Raw genomic sequence first — 22,446 nt, 5'->3', positions numbered from 1 at the left:
AACGAAATCACCACGTTATGTAACAAAAGCCCCATGGATCAAGGAATGAAGTTTTTCCTTAGGTTTGTTATGTAGGATTGTGGTGTTTTGACAGAATTGAACTATATTTTCAAACACACAACATGCAATTTGAAATAACAATTGAGATTCAATGTCATGCATCAAACAATTCAGCGAGGCTGACCACTCGATCCCGTTAGTCGCCTCTTACGACAACCCTGGGTTGCCGAAGACCAATTCTAACCCGGATTTGCATGGGTCAATATGGCACAGGTCAAGGTCATTGACACGGGTTGTATATGCATAAAATACATACATATATTTTTAAGTGCCCCTTATTTATCATTCTCATCACTATCCCTGTTGACGGGATGGTAAATATTCTTTAATGACAATTCATTCATCTTTTATTTTCCAGACACGCATATAATACAGTTTGATTAATACATTATAAGACCAAAGATACTGATATACAGATCTTATATAAGTTGGTCTAACGTTAATTTGTAAAGTACCCGCAATGTTAACGCCATTACTGTTACACCAGTTGATGATTGCATGACACTGTTAATTATGTTAATGTGCTCGTTTTCTAAAAATATTATAAAAACAAAATCTTCCCCACAGACAGTTTATTCAGTAATTTAGGCATCAATACCCATACTAATGTGCAGATAGCAGATTAACATTTGTCAGATGTACATGAATAGATTTTAAGTGAAGTTACACATTACTCATTATACAGACATGTTGAACCACTTTTCAATGGCAAATTCGAGAATGTAGTATGTAAAACGTAGTATATTATGAATAACGCAAATCTGTTCTTATTAGTTTTATCACTATTTTACCTTTTACGCCCAATGGAATCTGTTTCTGCAGAAAATAGTTTTTTATTATTACTTAAATACTGCAATATGAACAAACATGCATGGCTTCGATGGTAAATAATGAAAACAATATAAGTTGCATTGATGGATATTGTACGATATATGACCCATGACTTCCCGAAGCTAAATGACTTTTTATATCATACAGAAGAAAATACTTTCAATCATATCCAATCCTTCTACAAAGGAAGTTGACAAATCCTGCCCCTTACAAAAACGAGAACAATCAATGTGTGTGTGTGTGTGTGTGTGTGTGTGTGTGTGTGTGTGTGTGTGTGTGTGTGTGTGTGTGTGTGTGTGTGTGTGTGTGTGTGTGTGTGTGTGTGTGTGTATAAACAAGTGATGTCTTCATGTGTATCAGCATTAAATATAAAAAAGAGTCCGGATGTCAAACCTCCTTTAGCACACATCTTTCGACGCTCGACGGCTCTTCATAACATAGGCACAGCAGCAGTATAAGTATTACACACATACATGTACACACACATACACATATATTACACACTGTATGTTTTCGGCATAGAGTCAAACGTAAGAACTGCACACAGAACGATTACTATTTAAAAATCAAAGTTCCTATTTACAAACAAATTTAGATTTTCCAATACATATTCAAATGCTTAAGTAATGGTGATGTGGATGTATTTTCACTCAGAAACCATTGTGTGTGTGTGTGTGCGTGCGTGCGTGCGTGCGTGCGTGCGTGCGTGCGTGCGTGTGTGTGTGTGTGTGTGCTAGTCCATACAGTTGCCGGTTTGATAGTTCTAGCCCTCAGAAATACAATGCCGCAGTTTAACATGGATACCCCACTAAGACGCAGTATACTTCGAGCCGACCAGTCATTGTTCAAACGCCTTAATATCCAGCGCCAAGCAGGATAGCAATAAGTACCATATTTTAACTATTTTGGGTACATCACGTCCGGGCATCGAACCACCGACCTTCCTCTCTCCGGACAGATGCTCTGTCAACAAGTCCACAGAGATGGTGTGAAACTGTGTTTCTTAGTGCATATCTTTCATCAACACCCAAAAGTTTTTCAGTGCAAATACCACTTTATGTGCACGAGTATTGTTTACGTCACACTAGTAACGTCATAGCTAAAGTTGATTTTCTTAGACGGCGTTCGTGATCTGTGCTTTTCTTTCTAAAGGGGTGCTTAAAAAGAATAGTATATGGATAATAAAGAAATAACTACACTCGCATGTGTGCCATACTGCTTTTACGAAACTCGTGTAAAAAAGCTTGTATTACCCTCGCTCTCGCTCGGTAAGTACAAGACTTCAGACACTTGTTTTGTAAAATCAGTACGACACATATGCTCATATGATAATCTCTGAATAATAGTCATGATAGCATGCATCATAGTCAAAGAAAAGGATCTAACCAGAACAAAACATTATGTTAAAAGCATCGAGGATAGCAAAACTATTAAATATATGTTCTTAATTTCCATCAAGAAATTTTATTGTTTCTGTCTTAGATAGTGGTGCCCCCTCGTGGTGCAGTTGCCGACGCCCAGCATTTGCTGATGGTGACTGCAAAGATAAAAAAATAAGGATGAATTTGGACAATCAAATCCAATTCTATTTCATGAACGGATACATGTACCTCAGAGAGAATTTGGCTGACAAATGCAAAATGAACTCAGTTTTGTTTTCCTAAACGAATTTCTCACCTTGAAATGTAGTCCAGCTTTAGATATATATTTTCATCATAAATACGGACATTTTCGAAACAAGCATCTAAATGTTCATGTCAATGTTAATCCGCATCAATGAATGTACCATGTTATATTTTCATATTGTATAGTACTGTTGATTTAGATTGACTGTATTTGTTTCCAATTGTTTCTCAAAAGGTGAGCATCCACTTTTCCCAGAACGATTTCTGTAGACATGCCACTCAAACCCTTACCACTTCATTGCCCAACCTTTACGGTAGATGTGTACCATGCATTTCATTCACCTATACACTTCTTGAGTTTTGGTATATGACAAAAGAGTAAAAATCCAAGCTAGACACTTTTAATCGCTACCAGTAGTTGAAGTATATATGAAACCCTTAAGGTACATATACCAAATGAAATGTGGCTTTTGCACCAATTGTCATCAACGGGATTTCATTAATTATTCAATTCATTCAACTACCACATGTATACTACACATTTTGTGCAGGAAAAGGCATGCATGCATTTGTTCAACTATTCACCTTTACAGTTCCATTAAGCTTTTTTAATGATACCACTCAAGGAGTTTTTGGGGTTTGTATGTTTATCTTTCGTTATTTTCTAAATACTGCCAGAACCAATATTTTGTGTATCGAACAAATTTCCCGCCGAATGATTCTTTAAACACAACCTACCAACGTGAAGCTCTGCCTGTCCGTGTCCCTTCCTGCCAAATACCGTCGGAGTCTGGTCGGTATGCAGTGTATATCGTCCAGGTGGATCAAACATTCGGGATCAACTGGGGTCTTGTTTCCACCTGCAGAAGTTGATAGTGGACAACTTTTCCTTCTGAGGCACAATTCAATCACCAATCTTGCCACAGAAGACAGGTGTTGTTTTGAACACGTGAAAGATCTTGAATTTAATTCAGTTGTTCACTAATACACACACACACACACACACACACACACACACACACACACACACACACACACACACACACACACACAAACATTGAATTGAGAAGACTTGCGTTGCGAAGCTCCACCAAGTCGTCATCAATATCCGTAAATGTCTATGATATTATTACCCATCACCCTCACACCACAACACCACACCACGCACCACCACACCACACCACACCACGCACCACACACCACAAAAAATACACACACACCACACACCACCTCCTTACGTACCCTTCAGACGTACAACAACATTTAGACCAACCCCGTTGCAGTTATATTTCGTAACAAACGTATATTCTTACTGTACAGGTATTGCCAAATCACAAATGCACCCCTCTTTTCCAGAACGCTGTATCCGCGTGTATTGCTAACATCCAGCCCTACTGCACAAATAATGTAATAGCCTACCTGTTATCCAGCTTGCGCAAATCCCAACAACAAGGACGAGTATCAGGCCCAGAGAATAGAACAGTGTATAGGAGAGGTTGTACAGTGTATCTAGGGCGGATCTGTTGTGATATACATGTGACACATATTATGTATGCAGATGTTAGCATGTCTGAACTGTGTGTACAATATGTCAAAAAAAGAAATTCAATATTGCTAACAAATTACGAAGTGCTTAATTATTAGCACAAATTAACATATCTACAAATACATTTGGTTGCTTTTCTGTTGGAATGCTAACGCGTGCTTTTATTTTTGTACCTGTAAATAAGATAGTGGCTAATGGCGAGATCAAAGGCGCTGTAAATATGTTATTACACGGTAGTGAAACCACTGAGGCGCTAAAATTCGCTTCACGTCCAATTTTAATGCTGAATGAGTCAAACTTGCATGTTATACGAGGTCGACCATTTCTTAATTTCTGTACACAAAAGATGTATACTACTCGACGCATGAATCCGTGGAAAAATGTAAGCTGAGAAATTTTCAAAGGAATTGGAAGGTATGTAAAGAGTTGATATCTGATTGCGACGTTGCACGGTTCGTATTCAAAGTCCTTGGTGATACACACACGTACATGTACGTAACTATACTAGTTTTGTAATTTGCGAAATACGATTACACTAAAGCTCTTAATCTCTTTAAACTGTTTAGCTGTGACCTGATATCGAATATCTGGATAATGTACCTATTTATATTGCGCCGAGTACCATCTAGGTTGATCACAGGGACTAAAAGTGAAACATATGTACAGAAACGTAAATGAGGTACTGATGGTTCTCTGTGGCCCCGAACGGTGTGTCCATCTACGGATCTGCCTCATTCATTGTCTACATTTTCCAGTAGTTATCTATTCACATGGGTATAGGTGTGTTTTCGATTCTCTGCAAAAGGCCTCAAGAGTGGCGCTGACTTTATGTGACCGTTATTGAAGGATATCAGGTCATCTATATACTTGAAACTTAAGTTAAAATTCATTTATTTTCCTTATGTGAATCAGAGCAGAAAATCCGATTCATAAGAATCAGATCAGCAAGACCTAAATGTTCTATTCCACATTGTTGTTATTAATTAATATTATTAATTTCACACATTGTTTTCTCAGTAAACTTCAGATTACATTTGCTTGCCCTTTTGAAATATTGTTCTGAACTTCTGAAGATAGTTAAGTAAATATTATACAACGGAGAATAACCGTTTCGAAAACAAATGCATCATGGATCAAGGCATCATTGCAAACAGTTTTTTAGTGTCCCCCTATTATTAATTCCGCGTGCCTCAAATACATTCTGTGAATATTGAGACAGTCTTTCCTTGGTTGCATTAAGAGTTATGGTTATGATTAAGCCCCCGCAATGTATTAATCTTTGTTCATATCACTGATGCAGGCTTTCAGCAAATGTCACCCTCAACAAACATTTTGACCTTACATATGGCATTAATTGTTATGTCACTTTGTTATTTTGATCAAACAATTAATGTTGTGATGCTCACATATAATGGCAATGGTATTTGAGGCCTTGTCAATTGGAACAACTACAATTTTCATTTAGGACAGCAAGACATCGGATAACAGCTGCCTGGGTCAGAAACGGTTTATTTCAATCCTTTTTTTCTGTTTGTGCTTTGAGTGAATGACAATATCACGCTATGTCTTCAGATGAGAGCTGACTGGAACATTCATCTATCCATGGGGCATTTCGCACGAATCGTGGTTTTTATATACATCTTTACCTTCAACGGTTCAGGACAATTTGTCAAAAAAGGAAGCAATGTTATCTGCCGTAAGCAAATTCCCTTCCACAGATTTACCTTACTGAATTGGAAAGAAAAGAGACCGGAAGGATTTCATCTTTTATCAGCCGTACTTCACCAAGACATCCAATTCCAGTCTATAAATCTTGTTAGCTGCAAAATTGCAATATGCGTGACTCAGCTATCCATTTCCATGGGGAGAGGTTCAAATACGGTACCTTGTGTTGTTCCTGCTACTTCTGTCTGTCTGGGTTACAAAGGTCGTGAGTTCTATTGTGTTGTTGAAAGATGTTGTGGACATGTTGAAGCCTGGACATTGGTCAACTGGTGCCGGGGGGAGGTAGGATGACGGTGCCCCACTGTCAGAGAACATGGAGCCAACACACAGCCACAGCATAAACCCAACACCAGTCACAAGCCCAGTGATGGCTCCCTGTTAAGAATTCCAGTGAGGGAGGTCCAGTTACATCGGTCTAATTTCAGGCACATTGTGACTTTAACATCTTATTCGTTAATGTTATATAAAATCCTGTTGTTGAGAAACTCCGACAAGCAACATGTCACAGAGTTACTTTCAATACTAGTAAAAGAGCATTTAAAAGATCATATTATAACACGACTACACAATACCAAAATCTGGTTATTGATGTCTGCAACCAATATATAAGACCACCATACCAGAGTCATATTTTTAGAATGGAAACATAAACAATGACGACTGCATAGATATATCGTAATGATCAAAAATCAAATATGTTAAAGACATAATAATTGTTCCATAACATCATTCTTTATATTACATTACATCCTATTTTATCATGATGCACCCAACGCGTGCAATTCATAAACATTACAAATTCAATATGGCTGTCTTAGCATTCACTTTAAACAGAGCATTCATATGGTTTTGACCGTTGTTTTCCCTTCTGCGTCCGGTGGAATCTGTTTCGTAGGGTGATCGAGACTGGTTGTTCTCTGGCGTTGACGTTTTATATTTCATTGGCGATATCCAAATTTTAGAACTTTATAACGCATGACAGATTAATGCGTTATGGTTAACTTTGGTTATGGAGAGCAAAACATTATCTACATCTAGCTTCATTCAGTAAATACATTGTATCTCAAATTTAGAATGAATGTGTTTGATCAAAACACTGACATTGACCTCATTGTGATAAATGTCTTTGATATATATTTAACACTTGGTATACGAATACTGTATGTTCCCTCCAGAACTGGGTGATATCATGTGATGTGAAGAAGCATGGGAAATTACCAGAAGGTCAAACAACTATTGCCACAAAATATGTCCTTACGGCTTATTTTTTATTTCGGCTTCTGTATTTCTATGGAAGCATGTCACTTCGCAGATAATACCAAATGTGTTTTGTCAAAAAAATGTTACGATTTAGGAAAGTGTTGTTTTATATGGAAATGTAGAGTTAAATGTGCAAACATCACTTTCTATATGTGTATGACATTAACATACCTTTGTATTGACAAAAGGAAAAAAGGCTCCTAAAAAGAACATTGCCACTAGTGGAGGGTCAGTGGCAGACTTGAAGGTATATATCATCTGGAACATGAAGAAACGTTGATGTTCCTGCATTGGGTCGAAGTAGTGTCTCAAAAGCCAGTGCTGTGCATATATGTTAGTCAAAATCAAGCTTGATAAAATAAACAATGAATGACAATACCATTATATACGATAAACGAGTGAATTATTAATGTCATTGAGTTAACTGCAATCGAAACAATCGACGGTTTATCATATGATTGTCCCTGAAACATTCATCCTTTAAAGTTTTTCCCTTATTTGGTATTCTCATTATTCAGAATCTCAAGAAAAAGGCAGGAACTAAACGTTTGTTTATGCTAAAATACGTAACATATAGTAGTTCCAATACCACACACCTGGTTAAGTGTTCTACCTCCAACCAATGACACAAGGATCGCAGCAAGGCAACCAAGAACACCAACCAACACCACTGAAAAACAAGAGCGAATAGTCGCAACAAGGGGTTATTTCATACTTATCTGAATATTATCTGAATATAATTATGTAGTGCTTCAATTTTGATATACATGACTAACGGAGCTTCTTTGTTGTGACTTCATATGTACATATTGAGACAAAAAATAATCAGACAAAGGTCCTAAATGAAATAAGCACAAAACAATGATACATGAATACATTAACCAATTTTCATTCTTGTCATGGTTGTTTTCCATTTGTTTCCATGTTTGTGAACACGTTTCCAGACACAACTGGCATGCCCTGACTAAAAGCATCAGCCCTAATGGTTATGGAAAGGGTTTCGTCAAGAGAAATATGAAAACTGTAATTTTACTAGGCTACAAAACGAGAACATGTGAAAATGAGGTCAAACTAAGTTAAGGTGCATATGTGAAGCTATCACACATGTCTCATGCTCATGTGCATACAAAATCTTAGTATTACAAACAGCAATAGATGTGATGAGTCAAAATGACATTATGGATGTCATGACGAAAACATAATTAAATTGGATCGGAATTCTGTTTTCAGAACAGCGGTAAAGGTCAAAGCAGCAATACAACTTAATTACTCGCATGACACTCCTCGTGGTAAATTAATGTAAAAAAGAAAGTATTCCAACCAAAATGTTTTCTACTATCAACTTCAAAAATTAATTCACTTAAGATATAAATGTGTCACAACCAAATACAGCAAAGTGGTTTGTTTTGTGAAAATCGTGAATTTGGGCACATTTACTTTGGGCTACGATTAACGAAATGCACATGCAAAGTACTGTGTAAAACTGCTGACACAGCATATAATGAACACCCAAAGCACTAGAGAAAATATGCTACATTTAACCGCTATACATAGGAAGGTAGATGTTGACAACAGACAGGACAGACATCAGACAAGAGGAAGAACACGGGTGACCACGACCATGAAGGACCACCACATCCGGACCATTCATTTCCAAAAGCGATTCATAACAGCGAGGGCAACAGCAGGGATGGTACTTGGACACATGGTCAGTCGACAGACAGTGTATCTGAGATTAAGAGAAGTGGTATCAGAGCACGCTGACCCTGCCGCGGAGTGATGTTAACATGTCAACACCGACAAAACACGTTAACATTTGCGAGTTGACTTCGACGTTGGCAAGTGCGAGACTGGGAATGTTCTCAGATGAGCGATATTGCTTGTACAGAAATGATGGTCGGCAGCGAGTATACAGATAAGGTGAACGTTTAGCGCCAATTGTGTTCAGCACGTTCAACCTTTTGGAGGCGGTATCGTCAGGGTCTGCGGAGGTATCTGCAGTGATGTCAAAACGATGTTGGTTATCATTTAGGGAAATGATTGCCAAGATATATGGCGATAAAGTTTTGAGACCCGTGGTGCAACCATTCATTCAGCAACAGCCACGTGGCATTGTCTTCCAGCAAGACAATGTGAGACCGAGCACGGCAAGGCTCAAGCAAAACTTTCTGAACAACGTGAACATTCACAGTTTACCCATGCCAGTTTGTTCTGATAGGAACCCCCATCGAACATTTATGGACACACCTTGACCAACAGATCAGGAGGCAACTAGCAGCACCAATCAACCCGCCAAGAACTGGAACAATATCTTCTTGAGAGACGTTTTACGTCACCGCGCGTCGTTACGTTCAGGTGTGCATCAATGCATATCAAGGTGGACATATTCTGTATGAAGTTGGTTTTGAGAGATTTTAAAGCCATGTTCAACAAGTGTTGTGACAGTGATATTGTGAAATGTGTCTTTGTGTCTCAGTCATGAAGATTTTTTTTTGATGAGATGAGCAGTTTCACACATTGTTTTATCACAACTCTAATTAAATATACACGTATTGACTTTCTACATGCTTTTCATTTCCCTTCATAGTCTTTCAAAACTTTTAGTATACTTTTTTTGGATATTAGTGTAAAGATAATGTAGAGGTTGGCAGAATAGTTTTTATCAAACAGATGTTACAACGTTCGCATATCTAATATCATACTTAATATGTCACATCATTATCTTTATTTCCCTTCTAAATTGCGTTATGATTATGGAAATGGTTTTGTGGCTTTTTTCACTGCATTCAAGTTGAACAACTGCACACACAATTAAGCCTGAGCCTATTTCAAAGAATCTACCTGTCGTCTTTGCAACAATGACACCTTTGTTCTCTGACGTGTTCGGCCTCCACGGTTTGACAAGATCATACCAAATAATACTGGCCACGGCTGAGAGACAAGAGGAGATAGTGCTGGAACACAAGGAGCATGTAACAATAGTACATTGACAACATTGCATAGACTTCCTTTACCTGTACCATTGTCTACAGAAACATCTCCATACCTTTCTCTTGGCTTGTGTACTAAAACTGAGAAGAGAATTACAACAAATGTTAACATGAAGATGGTACTGTGATGGTTATGATTTAGAATCACTACATTAAGTGATTATCAATGTCCTACCTGAGTGATGCACTGGCCAAGGCAGCCAAAAACAGCCCTGGCAAACCAGGCTGATTCCGGAACAGTTCCAGGATCAGAAAGGGAATAATCTGTGAAATAATTAATGTGGACATATTTCTTATTTTATCATAAAAAAAACCGTTTGTTCAACCTTAACAGATTGACCAGCTTAACAATTATGTCCCTCGTATTCGCCTATGTACCTGATTTGGATTTTCAACTTGTTTGGACGCCACAGGATCGCATCGTTTGTGGTAGAAGTAGCCATATGCCACTATTCCTTCAGCTAAGGCAATGCCAATCAAGGTCGTAAATCCAGGGATCGTAAGCAGGAGTGCTCTGCGATGGAAAACTTGTGACGAATTGTGTGCTAATGCAAGAGAAGATAGATAAACATGATCTCACATCTACTGTTGCATCCTAATGAAATGAACATTTGATATGTGGGGTGGTGAAAAATGGAATGTGACGGACGGACAGTTTCTTCGTTGGGTGGGGGTGTGTGTGTGTGGGGGGGGGGGGGGGGGGGGGGAATATACAATGTCCCTTTTGACATGTTTATGCTCTGTTTACTTACCTCCTGCATTCTTTGACAGATTTTGTCGCGGAAATCCTTTGCAATACAGCAGGACTAAACAAAAACCCAAAGCCTGTGAGGATTCGACCAAAGTACAGGTTCCATACTGTGTGTCGCACTGTTGGGTCAGGATCCAGACTGAAGGAAATAATTAATTAAATCTCTTTAACTAAAATATGTAGTTAATAATAAATTACCAGATGTAACGGTTGCATCTGTACCCAAGTGAGGATTCTTGGTCAGAAGAGTAAATAAATGCCACAGGCTTGTCATAAAAGCTGACTTGGATGGTTATGATAGGTGCAATGGGTGGCCCAGAATATGTGTGCCATCGTACAGTGATGGCGTTATTCATGCCGTCAAATACAATAGTGCCTGGCTCTAACTCAATAATTTACAGGCCACCGTGGAAGGTTGCAGACTGACATCAACGTAATTGATCCCCTTTACAACCGAGGGGGCTCAGCAAACCAGTACTATGGTCTCAATGATATGGCTAAAATACTGCCGATTTGACTAAATTTTAACTCCATTAAACCAATGGCGAAAACCAAATCACTTCACGGTCACGTACATCTTCTGTGATCATCTGTTCGTTCGTTCGTTCTACCCACCCGTCAGCCTTGGAACAAAGTCACTAATAGTTCATGTAGTTCACCTTGATGTCCTCACCTGAAGTCCAGCCTGCCTGATTCCGCAGCTCGATTCCAGACCTTCCATATCCCTCCACCATCAATAGTTCCCTGCACCCATAAGAAAACATATTCACTAGTCATGCACAATGATAAGTTTGCTGACAAGATTAAGTTAAGGCTCATGAATGGTTGTTTCAGGGAGGAAGGTCACATGTTTTACGTTTTACATTATATGGGGGCTCGGTTTGGGTAGTATTTTATATTTTGTATCTTCAGTATGTGTGGAGAAACCCATGATGCCCAACACACCCCAACCAGCTGTAGACCACCACTGAGCTATCTGATTGGCAGTTGGCAGGTAGGTGTGTACGGGACACCATGACATCAAAGTGTTAACGTGGCATTCTTGCTTGTAAAATAACACTTGATCCTAAATGTTAGTGCTTTAAGCAACACACTTTTATTGATACTGCAAGCAGTCCGATGTTCATGATGATGAGCTGTAACACATCCGTCCAGATAACAGCCTTTAAACCGCCCTGAATTGAAGAAGTTAGTGTCTGTTATCATAGGAAGGGATCGTGAATATATTTTTTGGGATATTATTCTTGTGAAAAAATCAGTACTCAACTAACTTTTTGTTCAGCATATAACACTTTTACCAAATCTTCATAAGAAATATCCTCTTTACTCCCCTATAATAATGATAATCTATCATGAAAAATATACTACCGACAAAAAGTAAGGGAACTTATGAAATGTGTGAAGATGCCGACAAATGTTAATTTCGGGCTTGTAGATCAAAATCTGGTGTGTCCATCACGTTGGGCAAGGCATTTCTTGATGGAATACTGTTGAGTAACGTCCGTATGATTGCCCTTGGTATTGCCCGTCGTTCCGCCTGAAAATCTAACCAAAGCTGGGCAATAATCGGTATAGACAAGGGCACGATTTGGTATGTTGCGGATCAAAATTGCTGCTGATAATTCTAACAAACAGGGCAACAACAGGACACAAAATGTAGTCAACATATTTATGATGTCCATTTAGATGTCCATTCACAATAACAAAATCAGTCCCCCTTTCATGTGTGATGCCGCCCCACAACACGACACTACCATCCTCAGGTTGATTATGGTGAAGAATTGTTGCTCTGGTATGCCCCCCGCCGGTACGTTGCCAACTTTAATTTTCTGCCATCTGTGAATTAAAATCTTGATACTTCTGTAAACATGGTTTAATGCCCTTAGCGCACAAACCACCCCCTGGTGTTGCCTAGCACATCTCAATCTTTGCAATCTATGGAAGGCTGTTAGGGTCACACCCTGCTTTCAGGTGGGCTGCATAGAGCCAGTTGTTTATCGTCTTTTATTGTACAGAATTTTCTATTGATAACAGGACCATATTTGAATATATTGAGAAGTGGAATTAATGTAATGAGATGATCCTGTCTTGGTGTCGGGTTTTTAAGCCAGACACGCCTAGGCCTCATTGCAACTTTGTTTGACGGTCCCACATTCGTCGAGAAATTACACGTTTTGCTTTGCATACATTTGGGATATTGGCGCGCCATACGATAGCTACTTTCAAATCATTAGTTCCCTTTTTTGTCATTATTCACATATGTGTGTGTGTACATAAATATTGAACATATTTCGTTACAAATTTGATTTACAGTTGCTGACATAGCAAAATTATAAATAAGAACGACACATGCTTCTCATCTGACACGTTTATACTTACTATGGTTGTATAGATGACAGCCACTGTGGCTGTTGCCACAATAGATCCATACATAGAAAACCCAGTCACTGGTAATAAACAAACACTGATTAAGGAAACGCATCATTAAGAAATAATGATAATTAAATCTAATTTAATGCCAAAACGAAATATTTGTGCAATAATACTTTATGGACAGTATTTATAGTAATACACAACGCTCACATACTTGCTTGTAGGGCGATTGCCTGGCCATAAAGTACAATACTCATGTACTGCAGCTGAAACAAGTACCAAAACTTTGAACATGTAATGATAGCAATAACCAAACGAATACTACGATTGCTAAGATGTTTTTTCACATTTTAGCTGTAGCGCTGTCTCACATATTGTATCTGTGTTCTTGACGACACATATCCGTCGTCAGGTCATGTGTCTCTGGCTATAATCACACGTAGAGCTCCAGATAGCCTATGTTTGAAACTCGGGGTAAATGTGATCTCTAAAAAGGCGCTGAGTAATGATAGCAAAGACCAAACAAAAACTTGGATTCTTAGGATGTCTTTTTCACATTTTAGTTGCTGCGCTGTCACACCTATTTTATCTGTGTTCTTGAAGACAAATATCCGTCGTCAGGCCATATGTCTCTAGATAGCCTATGTATGAAACTCTGGGCAAATGTGATCTCAAAATAGGCACTGTGTATTGGTCTCAAGAACAAAACAACCCGACCCCTATTTAAAGTACTCTGGGTTTGAATCAGGGTTACTGTATTTAATTATTTGATTGGTGGAGGCCTAAAATGACTACACTCTAATCATTAATATACTCTTTCAAAATAAAGTAGGGGGTTCTCAGAAATAACTGGAAATTTTCCAGTAATATGAAAGACAAATCGTCGACCCATGTGCCTTGCAAAAGGCAGTCTGTATGTTGTCCCGATAGTAATGTACATAGACCCTTCCTTGCACAATATGGAGTGCGGTTCTGACACTCATACTGATGCTACCCAACACCATAACCGATCCACCGCCAACATTGTCTTGATGTCTCAGGTTGACATTGGCTTGACATTCATTTCGACGTCGCTATACGACGTTTGGGCTCGATTTCGTAGAGCCTGGTTTAGGATCAAGCGATCCTGTACTCTTTTCGCGCACCTGGGACGCCCTGAACGGGGTCAACATTTTTGGTTTGGTGCTACGTGTTTCATGGTTTGCTAAACGTGAAACATTGAACGTGTGGGCACTGCACGCTGACTTCTGCCATTTTCCGGCAGGCCCATAGCCCATGGACGCTCCGTGCGTTGCAGACGCCGCATCGCTAGTTCATAAACAAGCAATGAAGGACATCAAGTAAATCACAACTGTATGATAAGCAGAATCCATTCGATTTAACAGACATAATGGTCCACAGAGATTAATCGACCTTCCTTGAAAGTGTCCAAATCAGGACTGACACCTACGCACCTTTTTTGCGCTACTACGTGAGACATGTTCAAACTAAATGCTGTTTACAGACATCAAAGTTCTTCCATGGGATCTTTGTCGTCAACAATGACGTCTGTTTGGTATTCTGTTGGTATTAACATTAATACTTCATGACCCCCTACCTTTTTTGTAGAGTATATAATATGAAAGACATGCAGCTTCCTTTAACTCTTTTGTTAGCCCGTTTCACATAACACTGCCTCGTTATATTTATTTTTTGCAGCATTCTTAAAACTAAACAAGATTGATTGAAAGGAAATCAATAACTATTCAACGTCAGTTTTGTCATCATTAGTATTGAATGGTACTTACAAAACTCAGACAGGAAATAAGATTGGCAAGAACTCTAAGCGGGCGGGACTTGAAGCGCCTTTCAAAATACTGAAATAGGAACAACGAACTCAGGCAAACATGTCAGTTGTCGGTATATGCAAAATACATAAAACGTGTACGTGAAAATTATTGATAGGTTGTAAGATGTTTTACCTCAAAGGGAGTCGACAAATTCAGTCTCTTTAAAAAAACTAAAATTAAGAAAATGTTGATCAACATCCCGGTTTCGTTTCCTAATTCACTGAGTATCCACTGAATGCCATGGGAATAGGACTCTGCTGGTGTCCCCAACATCATCACCGACGATTCATATGTCGCTAGCAGAGACAAAGCCACAGGAAGAAACGACATGGACTGACCAGCGATGAAATATTCAGATGTACTACGTCGCTTACTGGCCATTATGGCGTAGTATATCCCGATACTGACAGAAGCAGCCAGCATCAGCCCGAAAACAAAGTAATCCCATGTTCCAAATGTTGCTGTTGACATTCTTCCTGTTTAGAACAGTATTGGAAATAATCAGTGTGGCAGACTATGTCCTACTGACAAACGACAGAGCTTGTTTCACTGTGCTATGATCGTTAGTGACACCAGAGAAGTGAATGTAACCCTGCGTCAGTTTGACCATTCTTCACCACATTAGACTGATAGGTCGTGTTATACTACTCGAACTTTGCTAAGGATATTTTTTATGATATCAAAAAATAATCCAACAAATACAGAGTGAAATATCCCGGTAATCAATTATTGGGTGCACCTGTAGAACCTCAGTCTCATGATGAAGGGACAGAGGCATGCAGTGGTGCTTGAAAACCAGTGTTTGAATGCATCGCGACAGAATCGTTGAACATCATTATCAGAGAGCACAACGGAATGCGCTTGTGCCCCCTCAACCTCAACGTCAAACAACGTCGTATGACGACCGAAGAATTAGGCAGCTGCATAGGCATGCTTGAAACTGGATAATCGCAACGTCACGTTGTAAACGTCTTTGAAGTCAGCCAAAGTGTGATCAGCAGGGCATGGGATCGATACAAGGAGTTTGGATCAGCTACCCAGCGACATGCAGGTGGTCGACAGCGTTCCACCACACAGCTGTTTGATTGCAGCAAGACGTCATCACTTCGTGACTGCCACCACATTCAAAAAAGACCTGCGGAACTTCAGTGGCGTTAACGTTTCTACTTGGTCCGTGCGTAATCTTCTTCGTCATAGTGGACTCCAGTGACGGAGGGAATCCATTGGCATACCACTTATCCGACATCACAAGCAGGCACGTTTGGATAGGGCCAAAACTCACGTCATTTGTACAGACCAGGGCTGGGCCCCAGATGAACTGAGATGGAAGAACCGATCTCCATGTCCTAGAGCAGGCACGATGACAGGTGTGCGCTAGAGGGATGATGTTCTAGATGTGTACCTGCTAGTGCAATCGGAACAGACTTCATCCTCATGGACGATAACGCACAGCACCAGACTTCAACCCTATCGAATACACGTGGAACGACCTGCAGATCGCCCACTCACGACTCACTGTCCTTCCGGAAACTCTACGGGAACTTGCCAATGATATTACTGAAGAGTTGAACAATATTCCCTTGGCAACTATGCAGGCACTTATTGGGAGAATGAGACGACAGTGCCAGTGGATCACATACGCGCTGCTGAAAGTTTATTTTTGGAAAATGAATTTGTGTCCGTTTTTCTTTTTGTCCGATATTCTCATTTGACTTGTGTTCTGACTGATTTGGTCTGTTTGTTGACGTTGTGTAGTACATGGTAGAGGACATTTCTGCGTTAAACATGTCTTCACGCATATCGTCTTTGGCTGTTTCAACAAATGAACACGATTTGACGTATAACATTTAAGAATGGTGATCCTTAGCAAACTTTGAGTGTTATATAACGTTTTTGAAATGTAGGTAACTTGTAACGCATGGAGTTATCACTTATAAAGTTATGGTTTTGTATTAATATGTATGGGTGCAGTTCGCGTTTCTCATTAGCATAGTGTCAGCATGGCTAGCTATTAAAAACGTGGCTGGTTATGCTGGGATCATCTCTTGTCTATTAAATGACGGCTAAAGAACCGTCGGAAATGTATTGAATACTGTAAGGGACATCCTCGAGATGTAATTTAGCATCAAATACATGTTTACAGGTAAAACTGAGATAAAAAGTGGTGTACCAGGGTGTATGAAAATAGACTATAATTTCAGGATGACAATTACACTGCAGGGTCGTGTCACCTGACAGGTGCACTGATGACCCAGATATAACCACAACAGATACATTGGGGTGACTCTCAAAAACTCAAATGCCAATATTTCATGCTGTGATGTAAATGAGAATGAAGATAGGCAATATTAAGTTATCATTAGAAAGAGTGAGTGAGTAGGGTTTTACGCCGCTTTTAGCAATATTCCAGCACGGCGTGGGACACCAGAAATGGGCTTCACACATTGTACCCATGTCGGGAATTGAACCCGGGTCTTCTGCGTGTAGAGCGAACGCTTAAACTACTAGGCTACCCGACCGCCCCTCATTAGAAGAGCAGCCCTTGAAAACTGTTATCTTTTCTTAATGATAGTATAACAGAATGTACTTGGAATGTTAAGTTACTGGTTCTGTCGGTAATATTGGATTTCATTTTGGAATACGCAATATTGTTTCAGTTTAATATTACGTAAATGCTCCAAGATGTATTGATAGATGATATCAACGTATGATATGTAGAAAGCCAGTTAGCATAAAATTAGCATAACACGTCTTGAAATATAGGGGCCGTAGGTTAGCATGGTGGTTAAAGCACTCGCTGGAAACGCCGAAGGCCCCGGTTCGATTCCGGACATGGGTACAATGTGTGACGCCTATTTCTGGTGTCCCCCGCCTTTTCCATCCGAATTAGTCCCGATTCTCCCGTTCTCAATCCGAATCTGATCCGATTTGTATCTTCCGCATGGTAAAAAACGACCGAATCTGTCCCGACAGCGTCCCGATTTTCCCGAATGCGATCAGACAGTGACCCGACGAAGACGGTTCGCATTCGGCAAGATCTGGACGCAATCTGGACTCAATCCACAAGAAATGGCAATGAACAATTTCTCCAAATCAAGCCCGTTCATAACGACAGCGTCCCGATCCACGGGACATCGTCCAGACAACACAGGACATTGCTACGATTTTGATCCTACATAGCAGAATCTGTCACGACATAGTCACGATTGTAATCTGACTAGACAAAATCGGCTGAGTTTCCTGAATGTTACGGGACGCACCATACTGTATGGAGGGCTTGGCCGACCTCTCTGGACCTTTCCCGATCCGTAGGACTTTGTTACGAATGTATACGACTGCGTTCAGACAACGATAGGACATTCCAGGTCATTGAGGATAGTAATCAGACTTTTTCACTTTTCTTGTCGTAGCGCTGTCTCATCTAAAACGGGAGCCATAATCGGCACTGTGTGAACGCAGCCTTACCTGACTGCCGATACTCATTCGGATTGCAGGATGTTTCACCTGGTATCATCATTATTTAATAGTGATTCATAAACACATATAATTGATTTAGTCGGAAAGAACAATGGGCAGCTTATGATTACGGTCAGGTTTTTTCGCGTTTTTGAAATATGGGTAGCAATATCATGCTAGAATGTACATGTACCTCATAAGAAATGTTGACCCCCAAAGGTTGGAACTGCTGGAATATTGATCAATATAAAGGAAAAGTCATCCCTCTTATCACAAAAGCTTGTGGATAATTTGAATCTTTATACATATTTCTAAATATCAACCAAATTGAGACGGTTTTACTGGTCTCTTTTATTTCTAGACCAGGTGGTGCTTATCATCGAGATAACAGTACTTCACGAGAAGTAGAAGATATTGGAGATGGACATGTGAAACCTCGACTGTAGGTCACATTTTACAGATTTTCAACGACTACTTACCAAAGACCGGACCTATTGAAATCGACAATACTCGTGACTAGAATTAACACGAATGATTCAGAAGCACCAGTTGTCGTAATTGAAGTGGTATGGGCTGTTGCACTTGCTAAACGTTGAAAAACAGTCGGTCGTTATTTAATATCCAGTGAAGCTTTGAAGAACAACACATGTATTGAACATTCAGACAGACTTTTACGGTCTGCTTCGATAATAATATAAGTTCTGTTCATTAATGCAAATCGCGACAGATCACACTCGTGACCCAATACTATATCCACTCAAGTGTATATGTGTCGTTTGTTATGATAGAAAGGTAACTCAGCATTCTCCATACCTGTCCATTAGCGATTCAATGAAAGCTGTGATCACTTCAACCGACACTGTTTGTGGTATAACTTAATTCCACATGGAATAAATGGTCCACACAACTCATTCTATGCAGCCGGACACCTGTGTCCGTGTTCACATTAACAACGGTTGTTTTATGTAACCTCTGGTGTCAGACAGGGGTGTGTTTTGTCAACAATATTATTTTCAATTTACGTCAGTGTTCTGACAAGTGAATTCAACAATGTGACAGTTCCACGTTACAGGTACGTATACTACTTTATTGCCGACGGTATTGCATTGATCGCTCCGGATGTATTATCATTGTAGCGACTGTGTAGCTAATTGGTGTGCACAGTGGCGCTGAAAACTAAACTTGAACATTAACTCAGTGAGGAAGAGAATATATAGATGTCAACTTCTTAATATTGAGGGGCGGGCGGGTAGCCTAGTGGTTAAAGCGTTCGCTCGTCACGCCGAAGACCCGGGTTCGATTCCCGACATGGGTACAATTTGTGAAGCCCATTTCTCGTGTCCCCCGCCGTGATATTGCTGGAATATTGCTAAAAGCGGCGTAAAATCAAACTCACTCACTCACTTAATATCAAGGAACACAACGTTTCGGAGTTTATGCTTACTCCTTCATCGGGTGAATGAATGCCATGGGACAGAGGGCATATATATGTATCCGTAGGACAACAAAATGAATAACCATAATAAAGAAGTTGACATCCATATTTTCTCTTCCTTACGTTAATCACTTCTAAAAATGCCTTTCAAAGACCTGATTAACTCAGCGTACTATAAAAAGATCGGATTTTGCATTTATCATCGTTAATGATCTTATAGACTGCAGTAATTCTTATAGATATGCTGGAGTTTGGCTATAGGAAAACCTTCACGTGAATTGTATTTTGTGAATTATAGTTATTTTGTACACAATATCAAATACACAAATTGATTCAGTCAGTGGTGTGTTTATACTGTTAACTGTTTACTGATTTCTCAATGTTAACACAACTGTCTTGTTCAGCTCATGTTGTGCTGTGGGTCAGCAATTTGGTGTACGAAACAATTTAAATAAAATATTATTAAATACTGTACCATTCAGACTAGATCAGAAGCATGTGTTTACGGTGAACTATTAAACAGTGATGATGGCAAGGCAAGGAGAGCGTATCCTGCGCCACTGGTGGCACCTATCACAAACACATGCAGTTGGTCACCAGAAAAAGAACACGGGAACTTATGCTACAAGTCAAAATCGTGAATTGCATCGGGCATCATTTGGGCACATGCGTAAGATGTGGCAATATCGTCAATGTGTCTACAACATTGTGATTGTGAAATGAAGACACCCAAGGCTGGAGCTGCTGGAATAATACCCGAATGTTGACTATCGAATATAGCTAGATAGTTAGATAGATGCACACAAGATCTTTCGCCACTGAACGGCTCTGCAGGTGTAAGGAAAACTTTAACGTAGTCGTAGATGACGCACACCATAATGCCTTTGACGTAACACTTAGTGGCACTTGAGGGAGATGTAAAACGATGTTTTTGACGTCATAATGACTATGACGTCATAGTTAGTGAGGTGTATATACATTATGGTGTGAGTGCTCAAATCTGTAGGAATACATAGGAAAGTTTTGAAAATTATACTTTTGAATTAAGTTTAGGTTTCAAAAGCATAAAATACATCTGTTTTTTCATTCGTAAATGTTTGTCATTGTTAAACAACAGAAACAGATACAGACACAGACATTCTTCCATTTACCTACAATCCTAATAACTGTAAAATGATGCCCCTTACAAAAGCCAATCTCCCAATTTAACAGCAAAGTAACAATATGAAAATGTTTATATAAGCTTTAACTTACACTCAGCACCAAACAGCCTGAAAATCTCAATCAATTTCTATGTCCATCTAAATACTCACAAAATATAAATACCGTCAGTGTAACAAAATGTCACACACCTCGATCTGGAATTTGCCCAATAATAATTGAGAGACTGCAAATTTCAATTTGGGGAAGATGACCTTTTTACTGTCAAACACATCATGAACTGCCGCAGTAAAGATGTCATATATGCTTTAACATGTAGGGGATGTGGTGAGCGTTATATTGGAGAAACATGTGTCAAGCATGTGTCTGCACCAAAAGATCGCCACCGAGTAAACGTTTCACGTCAAGGGCAAAGACATTCAAAGCAGGGCAAATCATTGAACCTTATGTAAAACAACTTTACAGTCATCTTAAATACAGCCAACGTTGTAATAGTTCACGTATAACTTGAAATTCAGATGGATTTACAATAAATCCTATACAATAGTGTCATCCATTTCTAAAATTGTTTATAGGCAATGCGTATGTATATCATTCATCCTATGAAAAGACAATATTCAATGCATCAACTAGATATGTGAACTAGTCTCAGCTGGGTTATCTTTCGGACCGATTAGGCCAATCAGGTGTCACCTTGATTTATGATAGGCGTCAACATTGATTTGTTTGAAAAAGGTCATGAACATTTGATTTAGTAAAGCTACCTAATACATATCAATTTAATTTGATTCAGTTTGCTGATGCAGCGATCCATCTGAACCAAAATCATCTTTTCTTTCTTTTCTTTTTCTTTTTTTCTTTTTTTTTTGGGGGGGAGGGGGGGGCTGCGTGTGGATTCGGTGTAACTTCATGATACCAGTCGTGTTTCCGCATCCCCTCGCTCATCTCCCCGAGGCAAGAGAGTTAACTGACTATGAAAGACCAGTTTCCACCCTGGAATCATGGAAATCATGGAGTTCCATTTTGGCTGGACTACATGGGTCTCCAGCCCAATCACTTTGTAAGCCAAGGCAGTCCAAACAGTAAATATTAACTGTGCCTGATGTTACATTTGTCTATGCATAGTCCAATCAAAATCGCTTCACGAAAATAACATCTGGTATTATGGAGTTACATTTTGGCTGGACTAACAAGTCTATGCAATGAAATCGAAATCCGGTTCGTAAACTGCATTGCATATTTCAGTCGATTGCAGGATTTGCAAAGTATGTACACCGCCAACTCGTTGTAAACAGATATTTTCCATTTTTTATGTTTTTAATCAAGACATCAACTCTCTTGCCGCGGGAAGATGCCCCTCGCTCTCCTACATATTTATTACGATGCTGGACCACGAAGACGGTG

The 22,446-nt window shown here is 39.5% G+C and overlaps 1 protein-coding gene across 1 annotated transcript; it reads right to left on the bottom strand.

Moving 5' to 3' along the window:
• Positions 1–455: 455 nt before the first annotated feature.
• Positions 456–15,551, bottom strand: LOC124146225 (sodium-coupled monocarboxylate transporter 1-like). Its single transcript, XM_046516412.2, has 16 exons — positions 15,123–15,551; positions 14,949–15,017; positions 13,376–13,427; positions 13,168–13,235; positions 11,883–11,963; positions 11,462–11,532; positions 10,790–10,927; positions 10,416–10,551; positions 10,213–10,301; positions 9,889–10,001; positions 7,644–7,717; positions 7,219–7,305; positions 5,948–6,162; positions 3,936–4,036; positions 3,255–3,376; positions 456–2,428 (listed from the first exon to the last, which is right to left on the bottom strand). The coding sequence occupies exons 1-16, from the start codon at positions 15,459–15,461 to the stop codon at positions 2,336–2,338; spliced, it is 1,848 nt and encodes a 615-aa protein (XP_046372368.2). The 5' UTR covers positions 15,462–15,551; the 3' UTR covers positions 456–2,335.
• Between the last annotated feature and the right edge of the window lie 6,895 nt (positions 15,552–22,446).

The sequence above is a fragment of the Haliotis rufescens genome, unplaced genomic scaffold (genome assembly GCF_023055435.1).
Source record: "Haliotis rufescens isolate VD_foot unplaced genomic scaffold, xgHalRufe1.0.p SCAF_2, whole genome shotgun sequence".
Taxonomy (NCBI): domain Eukaryota; kingdom Metazoa; phylum Mollusca; class Gastropoda; order Lepetellida; family Haliotidae; genus Haliotis; species Haliotis rufescens.
Note: the sequence above shows the minus strand (reverse complement) of the source record. Positions and strands in the feature narration are given on the sequence as shown.